Below are 13,591 nucleotides of genomic sequence, written 5' to 3'. Positions count from 1 at the left end.
AACATTTACTGGTATTTAACTAAGTTGCTGGCCTTAGAATATGTGTTGTGGCTTTAGCACACTTCTGTGAACCTCATTCAAAGGTTATGGGTCATATCACTTACATATACTGTGTAGGGACTTGCATGATCACGTAGGCTTTCTTCTTACCTCCTGAATGGGATGAATATGTCTCTCCCTGCATCCATATATTTCACAGCTGTTACTTGCAAAGTTTGGTAAGTGGAGACTAAAATCCATCATATTTACGGCAGACTGGCAAAAAAGCAATGTCAGATCTCTTTTTTTGTTGTGCAGAGCTCTGTGGTCTTGAGTTAAATCAAGTTTGCTGTTTACTTTTTTTACTGCTGTTGTTGCTGTTCTGGTTATTTTTTGTGTCACTGTCATCCTTAGGACCTCCAAATGTGGGCTTTTACTGCATTGTGCTAGGTGCAGAACAAAAAACCTTCAAAAGCTTGTATGAAGTATGTGAGAAAGACAATGCTGACAACAGGAGAGAGTACAGGTGGAATGTGGAACAGACATGTTTGGAGTGGTTGCTGTAGTCTCTGGCTGTCAGAGAGTTTTTAGGTTGTTGTAACCATCAGGGCATAGGTGGGACTTTGAAGAAGACATTTTGCAATTATTTATAGTGGATATCTTGCAAGTGAGAAAATAGGGAATTTTCCAAGAGTGCCTTTGTGCTCACTCTGCATTCCTGCTTTGTCATGGAGACTGCGGTCCACAATGGAAGAAAACTAAAGCAATTAATTTCAGTTGTGGAAAGCAGGCAGCTTACAGATTTGTAAACTAATTTCCTAATGGCCCTCTGTGACCCACTGTGAGACATGGATTTAGGCACTGTCTAAAATAATACCCTTGAGGATCCAGCAGCATAGATAGCTCACCTGAGGCTTCACAGCAGCTGCAGGGGTTATTGCAACCTTGAGGCTGCAGTGGCTGCTACAGAGAGTAGAGTGTTGCAGAATTACGCTGTTTGAGGAGCAGAATTCCAACTATGTTAGACTATTAGGAATTTTGCCCCTCCAAAGTGAGTTGTGACAACAGGTCGTAGTCCTAAAAGGTGTTTTTATGGCTTCCCAGTTGATTAGGGATGCATGTCATGTGAAAATGGGATTATTCACCTCAACTTGTTTGATTTGAAGGAGAAAATGAACATATTCTACTAGAATATTAAAACTAAGACAACAAATTTAAGGTAAAGATGTTTTGATAGAAAGAAATACAATGTAATACTTTTCTATTTATCTTGAATATGTAGAAGGAGAGATGTTAGGTTGTCCAGGTCAGCATTTACATGGTAGTTCACGCTTAATTTTCTGATCACGGACTTGCCTGTAGGCCAAGGAGATGGAGATGTGCTCTGCTGTCTGCTTGCCCTTTCCTGACTTTTGTATTTGCCTCAGACAACAGCAACTGTAGTGAACTAGTGCCTTATTCCACTGCAGAGGATTGGCAGGACTTGTACTCCTGATGACGAGAATCTATTAAAAAACAAAAGGTTTCTGCTATTTTAATAGTAATAACAGAATACTGAGTTATAAACCATCCTGAGTATCTCTACTACTGGTGCTATTGTTGTATCTTCTGTTTCTTTACTGCTGATGTATTTGAGTTTTATTTAATTCCTTATAGCTACTTTTAAAAAGGAAGTAACTGTAGAGTACAAGAATGGTTGTATGACTAGTGAATGTGATTTCTTTCTGACAGCACAAAAGTCTAACAAAAGTTTTAATGATAAAGAAATTGTTTTCTTTTTCTTTTCAGGTACCATGATCAACAGGATGTTACTAGCAACTTCCTCGGAGCAATGTGGTTGATTTCAATAACCTTTCTATCCATTGGGTATGGTGACATGGTACCTAATACATACTGTGGGAAAGGAGTCTGTTTACTCACTGGAATCATGGTGAGTGTTTCTGAATTTATTCATTGGGTAGGAGATTCCGTTTGCTGCAGTTAATCCCAAAACCTGTGGCAGTCATAAAGAGATATTTATTTGCTGGCTTGCATAGTGTATATATATTTACTTGCGCCATCCCTATGGCCTTTCAGTCCTGGTGATGGAATGGAGGGTTTTCTTCTTCTTTAGGTAAAATCAACAGCAGTGTGATGAAATACAGAGAAGCAAATCCCAATCTGACATAATCTCAATACAGTCTTTCATTACATGTTAAGGTATCATATAATCTTTATTATCTTCAGACATATGTAATTGGAGCAGTACTAATAACGAATCTTGAGTTCTGACTTTGTTTCTTATATTTAAGTTACTCACAATGAAATGTGATGGTGGCTAACCTTCTAAAACATTTTGCTTGAACATAGTTTTCTACTCTTATTTTTTTATAAGTCTACCCATAGCATTCCATGGCTTTAATTGAATTTAGGTAGTGCAGTTTTCACTGTTAACAGTTTTTGTTACTGTTGATACAATGCAGCAATTGTTAGTCCATGCATATTCAGTATATATTTATTAACTGTACTTATGTCTGGTTTTCATTTTTCTGTGTTGCACCATTTGGTCAAAGTTAGGCAGGGAGTAAGGCAATGTATGGGAAATTTACATGTATCTACAGTAAATTAGAAGTAAAAGCTTTCCAGACTCTGCCACCTTTACTTGTATCAACTCCTATGTAGAAGTCTCTGTGAATGAGAAAGGTAGAATGAGCATTATATATATATAGTATATAACAGTAAGATACATACTTGCTTCTGAATTTTTGCCATTGATTATAAGTAATGCATCTCCAATATCTTCCTCTGTTAAAACAGGTATGTTGGAATTATGGCTGAAACCAAATGGTATCAAATGGTTGCCCCTTTTGAACAGGTGTTTTGGTAAAATTTTCCATTATAAGGGTGCATTTTATGTTCAAAGAGTAAAATAGATCAGTCCATTTTTGTAATGTTTAAGAATTTTTGCAAAATGCTTAAAACAAAACAAAAAAAACCCAAAACAAAACAAAACAAAAAAAAAAAAAGGAAACCATCTGAATGGGTTGAGGTCGTTGATCTCCAGATTAACTGGAAGAAAGACTTCCAGCACATTTTGCTGGTGATGGCAAATGCATGTCTCCTTAAAAGCAGAGTTTGCGATGTAGTTGGAAGGTACAGGCTGAAAGCAGAGGAATGCCTCAGAAGGCTTTTTTAAAGGCTGTTGGCTAAGCTCAAATCTGCCATCTTCTGGGGTATTTGCCTTTGCGCCTCTTTCTGAGCTGGATTTTGATGCCAGAGAGAATAAAATGTGGTCATAAATTCATTAGGGGAAAAGGAGGGCAAGCAGTAGATATTGCCATGTGGATATGCAGAATAGGGACAGAACCCTGTTATAACACTTTTATTCTTCCCAGGCACTGTTTATAAATAAGAAGCAAATACTTGAAGATGCAGGTATCAGATCATTTTGTTCACTCAAATTCTTCAACACTTTTCAGCATTTCATTACAAAAAAACTTATTCTAACAGAAATCTAAGAACTTAAAAGCCCTGCAGAAGTGCAGTGAGAATACTAGTATCAATACTAATAATCTACGGACTTCACACTGATGTTGCATTTATGCTAGTGCAAAGGATAGTAGCATCTATCCTTGGTGGCTAATCTCCTAAAGCATTTTGCTTGAGCAGGATTTTCTACTCTATTTTTTATAAGTCTAATAGCATAGCTGTATAAAGAAAACAATTTCTTCATCATGAAAACTTTTGTTAGATTTTTGTGCTGTCAGAAAGAAATCACATTCACTAATAACATGGACTTATTTTGAATAGCTGTGGGTAGGCTTATGATTTTGTTATGATTAAAAAAAGGTAAAAATAATATCAGAAAAACGGAGTCCAGATTATTGCAAATGTTATTCTATACAGCTGTGAATGAACCACACAGAAGCTGAAATTATGAGACATTTGTCATTTTGCTTATGAAAGCACTGTTTGGATTAAGATGTAAAATTATTTATTGCAATTTTTTCCATTGCTTTGGTGAAAAACTAAAGTACTTTATGATATAAATATATAAATTATATAAAATATATATCATTTGCACACATAGCATTTTTTTTTCACAACTAGGACAAGATTACATTGAAAATTAGACTTATGAAATGTATGGATGATACTCACCTTCATGTCTTTGATTGTTTTTTTATGATTAAAAATTCTGCAGCTGCTTTGGAAGCACAAAGGCTTCAATCAGAATCTCATGGTAATAAGTTTGGCATAAATACCTCCAGAGACAGAAAGCATTCTTAACCAAAAAACAAGCCAGGTGGCTAGTGTGTGATGACAGGTAAAACAATACTTAAAGTCTGACTTCCAGTTACATTTTTAAGGACATCATCAATATGACTTTGACAAATGTTAACTTTTAGAAAAAAATTAGATAGCAATGGGAGAAAGTCAAATGTTGAAATTACTCTTTTATTTCTTTTCTTTTTTTTTTTTTTAATGAAGGGCCTGAAAGATACAAAGTATGAAATACTGGACATAATAATGACCTATCTTCCAGCCTGACCTGCAATACCAAAAAACTATAGGTCTTGAATAAAAATCTTTAAAACCAGCTACTCTTCTGAAACTTGTACAGTAACTAATTAGTGTTTGTTGTGCTAAAGATAAGATTGAGATCCTAAAAGAACAGACTTACTGATTTTTATTTCAATAGAGGTGATGGTCTAATTAGAAGATACACCAGGATAATTTTTGATTGAGTGTAACAAATGAAATGAAACCATGTATGTGACTTTAAAAGGGAAAATGTAATTACTTAGCATCTGAAGTAGCAAATACATTGTTGGATTAGTGTGACCAATACCAAATACCACTGAGGTTTTGCTTTTGAATAAGGTCCCTGTTAAAAGGAGTGGAAGGGAGAATAAACAGAAATACTTGTGAATACAAGAGTAGTTACACAGACCACGGAAGAGTTGGTATTGGCTTTGCATAACTGGCAGCCTGTGGAGGGCTCCTTTGGTGTCTTGACCCCAATGAAGGGAGAGCACAGGTGCCCTGGCTGTCCTCCCACTTCTTCTTCAGGAATTGGTTTTTGTGCGGTGGAAATTGGACAGCTCAGGCTGAAGCCTGTGCTGTGCTCCAGCCTGGGAAGTAAACTTCGTGCAGTCTACTGGTGGCACCGAGTTATGCTGGCTGTTGAAACTGCACATTTGAGGTACTGGCTCAAGCAACGTCTTTTAAATTGTGCATATTCACACTGCTGGAAAATAGGAATATTTTTACATTTATTCACGTTATACCAAAAAGGAAAAATGCCTTGAGAATCGTTAAGAGTAAGCCAGCAAGGAAATCTGATTCATGTATTAAAAAATAAAGTAAGAAACAAAGTGAACAAAGAAGGAAAATAGTGAAAAAATGTGTACTGTCATATTGAAAAATTTACTTTTTGATCCTGGAAAGCACTTAAATATGTGCAACTTTAATGAAAATACTGACACAGCATGGTATAGTTCATGCCAAGTAAGTGCATCTGAACCTGGTATCTCAATTACCTATCAATCTTTTTCCAATGAGAGTTCACTGGGCAGCAGCAGCAGACTGTGGGCCAGGTGGATATGTATGTGTGTGTGTGTGTGTGTGTATCGGTGTGTGTATATATATATATATGAATTTGATAGCAAGTGTGTCCTCTGCCCTCGGTATACATCAGGTAGGTCTGCAAGAGCACGATGGGTGGATAGAAATATGAGTGCTGTCACTGTTATCAGAAGAGGATATAGAGGAGATGGGGAGGCCTGTGGTATCTTCACCATGCCACGCGGTTTGTCTGCCCACTGAAGGTGCCATCCATGGTTTTCAGTGCACACCCCCGCAGATCTCTCAGATCCTGGTCAGCAGGCTGAGCCCAGCTGCAGGTGGAGCACTTTTGTTTCTGTGGTGCTAACTGGAACTGCATACACAGGCAGCAATTTCACCTCCTTAATGGCTTTTTGGAGTTAGGGCCTTGGAGTCATTTGCCAAATTTTCCTTGCTTTATGAGGAGTATAATAAAGTTAGCAATAATTTAAAGAAGAGAAGTAGAAATTAGTGGAAGTAGAAGGAGGGGACAGGTGTGAGGAAGATACGGAAGATGCATAATTACTGACTGTGGGGTAGATAACTTTTACAGATCTTTATAAGCTTGTGTACCTATGCAAGACAAAATAATGGCAATCCATTCTTCCAATTCCAAATGCAAGGTTCTGTTGCAAGGTTTGAGGAGTCTTTTCCTTTTACATCCAGCATTATGTGATGAACTAGTGCATTTATTATATGATGCAAAGCTGAGGATGCAGAATCTTCTGCAGAACCAACTGCCAACAGTTAGAAGCAGACATGCAGAACTAGCAGGTCAAACCTATGTTGCTACAATAAAATGGATGATTGTAGTTGTCCTGTCATGTGATGCACAGGATGGTTGCCTATAGCTTGTATGAAAATTGCTTTAAATTAAATAGCTGTTATTTCAGTGTCTGCCTCTAATGCTGAAAGTGCTGCTTAAATGCTTCTGTTATTGAAATGAACTCCAAAGAGATCATTAAGCCGATGGAAGAACCAAATAAATTAGGGAAGTTTTCTTAAATTTACATCATAAAGGTGGACAAGATTAGATGTTGCTCTTGGAAATGTTTTAAGTAGCACCTTTTAACTACAGGATTTGAACACCACTCATGTAGCTGAATTTTTGGCGTGGTCACGATGCAGTCAATGGGTACAATATGGCCTTAGGGATAGTAGTTTTCTTAGTTCTAAATCATGAATCAAAAATGAATCAGATCTGATTTTAAAGCTTGTCATGCTGCCGCTTTTAATGTCCTTGTGGAAGTCTGCACATAGTTACTACATTGTAAGAAAAAGTAAAGAGTTGCAGAAACATGTAATTGTTTATGAAACACAGAAATGTATTTTGAATTACACTCGAAGAGCTGAAAAGGTGTGTTTAATAGGCTGCTTTGTGGGCAGATAGGTATGGTTGACTGGCAGAAGCAACTCATTTTTTTGTAATAACAGTAAAAGAATAATAGATTGTATTCCTGTTTAAAGGTTTACCTAGAACATTTTGCATATTGATCAAGAATCTATAATATTTCTATCATTTCTAATATCTGGCGGTAAAAGGTCAGAGCAATGTGGTAAATAGTTTTCTGAATAAGAAGCTTACCAGAGGAATTTCACAAATCTAGAACACAGCGCAATTTTTACTTCCCTGAGGGTACAGGAAAATCTGAAAAGCTTTTCATGCAAATTGGCAGCATTTGGGTCCATGTCTCAGATATATGGTAGAATTTAATTCAGCTGGTTCTGAGAATTCAATAATAAGTGGCATCAGGATTCATAACAGATTGTGTTTATTCCTTCTACCACAATACAATGTAACTGGACAGTGTATCAAGCAGAGATGTAGTATGAAGAAGGCAGTTAATGATGCTTGAATTATTAAGAGTTGAAACTGTTAGAAGCTGGGCTTCTCAGAAATTCTTCAGCTCCTCTACTATTGTTGTTCCAGCACACCAGATTGCCAAAATGGAAACTTTCAGAAGGAGCACATTTTGGGATTATTTTATGGCGGTCGCTTGTTGGGGTGAAATTTCTAATGTAAAGACAAATAAATTATCAAAATCAAGTTGGGAAGCTCCAGAGAATGGTCCATGAAGTAGTGGTGCTTAGGGCAGCGATCTGAAATGTGAGAGAATGGCAGAGGCTCTACCTCAATTTGAGTAACTGGAATCTCCTGGCAGGTGTAACCCTCTTTTTAGCATTAGAAAAATTAAGAAAAAAGCCTCCCTTGGGAAGGTCTTCAGTTCATACCAGTAGAGCAGGGAAGTTTTTGAAGCATCAGAGGACAGGGGAACTGTTTCCCACTTAGGTCTAGCTGGGAGTTACAGATGCATTTCAGCAAGTTGAAGGGCAGTTACTGGCTGGAATGAACAGCAATAGTCGTGTGATAACTTTTTTGACAGAGATATGACCATTACTGACAACTGTTACAGCAAAACTTCTGCTTTTTTTAAAAAAACAAAAAACCCCAAAAAAACCAGATGTAATAACTTTAGATTGAATACAGCAATTTTAATACACTTTTACACATATTCTCATGGAACTTTTGTATTTACAACACAAGTGTTGGACAAGAACATCATCGGTAGCTTTCATCTTGAATTACTAAAGTAACATTTCCCCTCAGCCTTGTAGGCTTGGACCTCCTTGGTTAGTGAAATCAGATCTCACCTCCTCTCACAGCAAAAGTTTTTTTGCACATTGGCAGAAACTGTTGATCTCCAGGGGGGTTCTAGCTGTTACAACCACTGATAGTTTTCCAGAAGCCCAGCCACCAAGGTGCATTAAATTCTTGGGCTTCTCTGAGTTAACACTACTATCATTTATAGGTTCCCCTGTAGAAGAGAGATTGTCTTCATTTGTAAATCGTTTTCTGTGCTCTCCCAGAAGCCTTCCCTAGTACCCAGCTTGCATTACTCAAGAATTAAGTTTACTTCACCTCCACTACAACTACCTATTACTGTGCCTGAGAGTATATAACCAATTTCATATTTGTATATTACATTCAGTGCTCTTAGTAATTTTCATTTTTGCAACATTGCTAAAAACCTTATGGACTAATTAGAAGTAAAGGAATCTTCTCATCTGCTGTTGTATAGATTAGAAGCAATATAGATAGATAGATAGATAGATTAGAAGCAATATATATACATATATATATATATATGCAATAAAATTCTAACTGTGGTACAGACACAGTACTCCACTGAAGACTCCACTGAACTCCACTGAAGACAACCGTAGCCAAGCATATATTGAATATATGAAAGTATAAATAATGCAAAACTATTTTAGGGTAGCTTTTTGCCTGAGATGGCATAGTTGTTGTCCTGTTACTCACCCTGTTTTGTTTCAGTGTTGCGAGGTTACACATCTCTCCCAGTAAGCAATGACAAATGCAAAGCCACATTGACACACCACCATTTCCCCAGCCTCTGTTTGTCTCGTGGATGGATTCCTCCCTCAACTTTTGCATTGCTTGTTTTGGTGAGGGTTTTTTTTACTTCAAGCAAGATTTATTTTTTTTCCTCCCCCTCCCCTGGTGGTCCTGTAAGTCCACCTTCTAGAGAGCCTAATGAACAAAATACCTGTTTAAATTCTTACAGGATTTTCATTTTATGCAGAGCAGCAGGAGGAATGCTGTGCCCTTCTGGTGCAGAGCTAAATTTCCCACCAGAACCATATGTCTGCAAAGCGGACCTTCTCTCTCCCTCAGTGGATCCCAAGGGAAGTGAGCAAGAAATGTGGCAACAGCCTTCTTTCAGCTACAGGCAAGTATAGCAGGACATTTTTGTGACAACTACAGCACTAAAGACTGCATTTCACTTCCAGTCCAGTAAACCAAAGCTGCCAGGCGACTTTCAGCTGAGACACTGATACACAGTGTTGCTTCCTTTGTCACCAGTAGTACCCCCCCAGGTACATGTATGACCTCCAGGCAGGTGCAGAAATAGCTTAATTCATTGTTGACCTTTAAAGGTGTTTTGGAACCTTGCCGAAGAAAGAACCAAGTGGAAATGCCAGAGCTGTTTACTTAGAGGAGTACAGGACTTCTCTGCGGACCTAGTGCTGATTACAGTGCAGCGTATCAGCCAGGGCTAACCATTCTTTGCCTTAGATAACTTTAGTTAAAGAGTTGCAAGCACCTCTATTTGATTATCATTGAAACTGGACCTTTACCAGAATGATGGAGCTAAATGCCAGGCTTCACTGAAGCCTGACCCTGCAGTTTTGCAGTCAGTGTGTGTTGCACCAGTGGGAACCCTCAGCCTTAGCATTTAGTAGGAAAGGCATGGTCTTGATTCAAACTTCATAGCCTCACCCTCATCAGATACGCTGGGCAACACCAGCTTTCTTACCTAGCTACCATGGCTATATCTGCTGTGGTTTACCATTATGTAAAATTCTCTGTGGTAGCTTTATGTTAGTCGGATTTCTTCTGGTGATTCTGGTGATAACAGCAGAAGGCTCAGGGTGGGCTGCATTGGTGAAGAGGACAGAGGGCTGGGATTAGACTGTTAAAGGCATCTCAGCGGGTATTAGTATGTAGTAAGTATAATTGATGCGTAGCCACAGGAAGGGTTGGAGGAGAAAAAAGGCAGAGTCGGGTCTAGTACTGTGATCTGCACAGTATCATTGGTTAGTACAGACCTACCATCTATATTTATTGTTACTTATATTCCTGTAGCACTTCAGGACTCTTAACACCTGATCCTATTGATACTAGTGCTGTATAAAGAGAGTAGAAATATATAGTGTGACATTCCTGAAGAGTTGGCCATCTACATATAGCTCAGAGAGTGGGGAACAAGGAGGCATTAGGTAGGATCAAAACAAGTGATCTTGGCACACCAGAATCTTAAGTACCTTCACTGGTTTTGCTATGCTTTGTAGTAAGTAATATCCTAAAGGGGAAGAATTTGAAAGAAAACTATAAATTAGTTTAGTACATGTTTCCAGAGAGCTTTTCCTCAGTCAAGAGAAGATGCAAAGGAATCACCATCCCTGGAGGTGTTTAAAAAACATGTAGATGTGGCACTTAGGGACATGGTTTAGTGATGGACTTGTCAGTCCAGGCTTAATGGTTGGACTTGATCTTAAAGGTCTTATCCAACCTAAATGCTTCTGTGATTCTGTAGTTCTATGATACTTTTTTGGCATAGAAGAGCTTGAACCCATGAGATGGAAGAGCCTGAAGTCATAAAATACTGCAACTGAGAGAAAATATTCTATATGTAATGCCACAAAGAAGGGAATAGATGGATGCAAAGCAGAGTGACATAGTAAAAATGACAGGCAAAGAAAATCACCTTTGCACCAATCTCTGATACCGCTAAAAGCTTTCATTGCTTTGTTAAAGTCGATGAAAGGAAGCTTGCAATAGTGCAGAACTAAGTGCCAAGAAGAGACACTGTGCAGACAGGTAGGGAAAGTTGCAGTTTATGGTGCCTAAGGGTAAAGGGAAAGATAACACCAAGTAATAGTTATTTTGTTCTGGAGTGTATGTTTAAACATTTTGTTTGGTTGCTAACTTTAAAGTATAACTTAAAATACAATGAATTTAACCTTTCTTCTCTGGCTGTTTTTAAATAGTGTGGCTTTGATGTCAAAAAGCCGTTTTATCTTTTCACTCAACTTAGTCCATTCATCCATTCATTTTTCTAATATCGGTCATTGTTTAGGCTTGTATAACAGAGAAAATAATTAGCCTACTAGTGTTTAACAAGTACCCACATACATGTGTGATTCAAATACCCACATACACTTATATCTACCAGGGAAACTCAGAGACTACATCAAAGAGGGTACCGAAGGAAGGCTTCCATGGACTATTGCTTACATGCGTGAGCATTTGCACTTAAGGTGTGATTCTTTGTCCTGAACAGGAGCAGCATGTTTAGAATTAAAGATATGAGGAATGTCCTAAAGTTGTTTGCAGATACATCAGAGTGTTTTCATACAGGACAGCAGCTAAACAGTTAAGGGAAGTTCTGTCCAGTGTAAATGGCTGTAAACCTTACACTTCAAGACTGTACTGCTCACAAATGCAAGTTTTACCTCACCATCAGAGATCTGATGCCACTGTACAGTCCAGTGTTTGTTGCTTTGCCCATTTAAAAGACTGAGGATGTGTCATATGTTTGTTTGCAGACTTTTTACTTTTACTGCAGACTAATACACACATCATATCAAGCAAGAAATACTGTGCATTCAGGATAAGATTTATGTGCTTCATCTTCACGTCTTTGCAAATAGGAAATAGGCATTGCTGAGCTAATCAGCAGAGTCCTTGTCTTGTTTTAGAGAAGCCTATTTTTAAATCTCTGATCTTTAAGGGCTTCTCCCGGTTTAGTAGGTAAGTTTGTTCAGCCTGTACATGCTTTCTGGAAAACAGAAAAATTGAAGTAGGTCAGCTTTTTTGCGTCTGAACTGTCCGCAGAGCTTATAACTGTTTAATGCTTCATTTCATGTGAACACACCAAACTTTTCTGGATAGAAAAAGAATTATGTAACCTTGAGAAACTGTGAAAGCAGAATTGTCTGTTTTCCCAGTTTACCTGAAATCAACTGAAAATCTGAATAGTCAGCATAAATTAATTAAATTCATTAGCCACTTTTCCCCTTTCTTGTGAAACCTTTAGGTTCTGATGTACATAGTTATGAACATTTGCTAACTAGCACAAACTGGTAATTTTTTAATTCATTGAAATATGACATTTGCTTTTCCATCTTTGACTGTATCCACACCTTGAATGGACTATTCAATAGGGTGGAGGTTGGTGGCTTTCATACCTGTCTTTCTCTCTCTCTAGCTAAAGCTGCAGTGGACTGATGAGGGAACGTTGTGAATACTCTTTCATTCTCTTTTTTTCCTCAAATTTTGACATACTGGAAGTCATAAGTGCCTTTAAAATCAGGCTGCTTTCCAAGCCAAAATACACTACAATAACTCTGTAATGCAAGAGGTGGACAGGGGGCTGACCGAGGAGTGCAAATTCCAAATAGAATTAATTACTGCCTTGATACTTGAAAACATATACATTCCTGCCTTTTTCATTTTCTTTGCATTATATTGTCGTGTTTTAACCCCAGCTGGCAACTAAGTACCACACAACTACTTGCTCATTTCCCGCTCCACCCTCCAGTGGCATGGGGAGGAGAACTGGAAGAAGTTAAAAGCTGTGGGTTGAGATAAGAACAGTTTAATAATTGAAATAACAATAATAATTGTAATGAAGAGTGGAGGGAGAGAGAGAGATAAAACCCAAGGTAAAAAGAAAAAAAAGGTGGTGCACAATACAATTGCTCACCACGCACTGACAGATGCCCAGCCTGCCCCTGAGCAGTGATTAGCAGCTTCTGGCCAACTCCCCCCAGTTTATATACTGAACATGACATTCTATGGTATGGAATATCCCCTTGGCTAGTTCAGGCAGCTGTCCTGGCTCTGCTCCCTCCTGGCTTCTTGTGCACCTGCTCACTGGCAGAGCACGGGAAACTGAAAAGTCCTTGATTTAGAGTAAGCACAACTTAGCAACAACTCAAACATCAGTGTGTTACCAACATTATTCTCATACCAAGTCCAAAACACAGCACTGTACCAGCTACTAAAAAGAAAATTAACTCTATCCCAGCCAAAACCAGGATGTAGATATCATTACCCTGGCAGTTAAGCAAGAACTTGAAGTAGTGATTTAGTTTATTATTTACTTCAAAATAGGATAAAAAGAATAATGCTGGAAATTATAAAATGCGGTAATGAAATACAAGAGGGTTTAGAATTTCATTCTCAAAAGGGCCCATCATGCAGTTGAAATAATTATGGTGCTTTTGCTTAGTGTAAGTCTTTTTAATAAAGAAGTGGCTGCTGCATTATGCAGTATTGATATAAGAAAAAAACCTGACCTACCGATTTTCATGTGAATCAGGATATGCATGGCATAATATGATGCTTACAATGTTACCATTTTAAAGTAACTGTATTGCCTCTATTTCATTTCTGCAGTTTGCATAATTCTCACTTTGTTAGTATTCTTACGGATGC

General features: G+C 38.0%; 1 protein-coding gene across 1 annotated transcript in view; it reads left to right on the top strand.

Annotated features, from left to right (window-relative positions):
- Positions 1-13,591, top strand: part of KCNN2 (potassium calcium-activated channel subfamily N member 2) — a 78,693-nt gene that overhangs the window by 51,562 nt on the left and 13,540 nt on the right. The window contains exon 5 of the mRNA XM_056325459.1: positions 1,768-1,909. Within this exon, the coding sequence (XP_056181434.1) occupies positions 1,768-1,909 (142 nt within the window). The remainder of the gene's footprint in view (positions 1-1,767; positions 1,910-13,591) is intronic.

Source organism: Falco biarmicus, chromosome Z (assembly GCF_023638135.1).
Source record: "Falco biarmicus isolate bFalBia1 chromosome Z, bFalBia1.pri, whole genome shotgun sequence".
Taxonomy (NCBI): Eukaryota; Metazoa; Chordata; class Aves; order Falconiformes; family Falconidae; genus Falco; species Falco biarmicus.
This window is presented reverse-complemented; position numbering and strand designations above follow the sequence as displayed.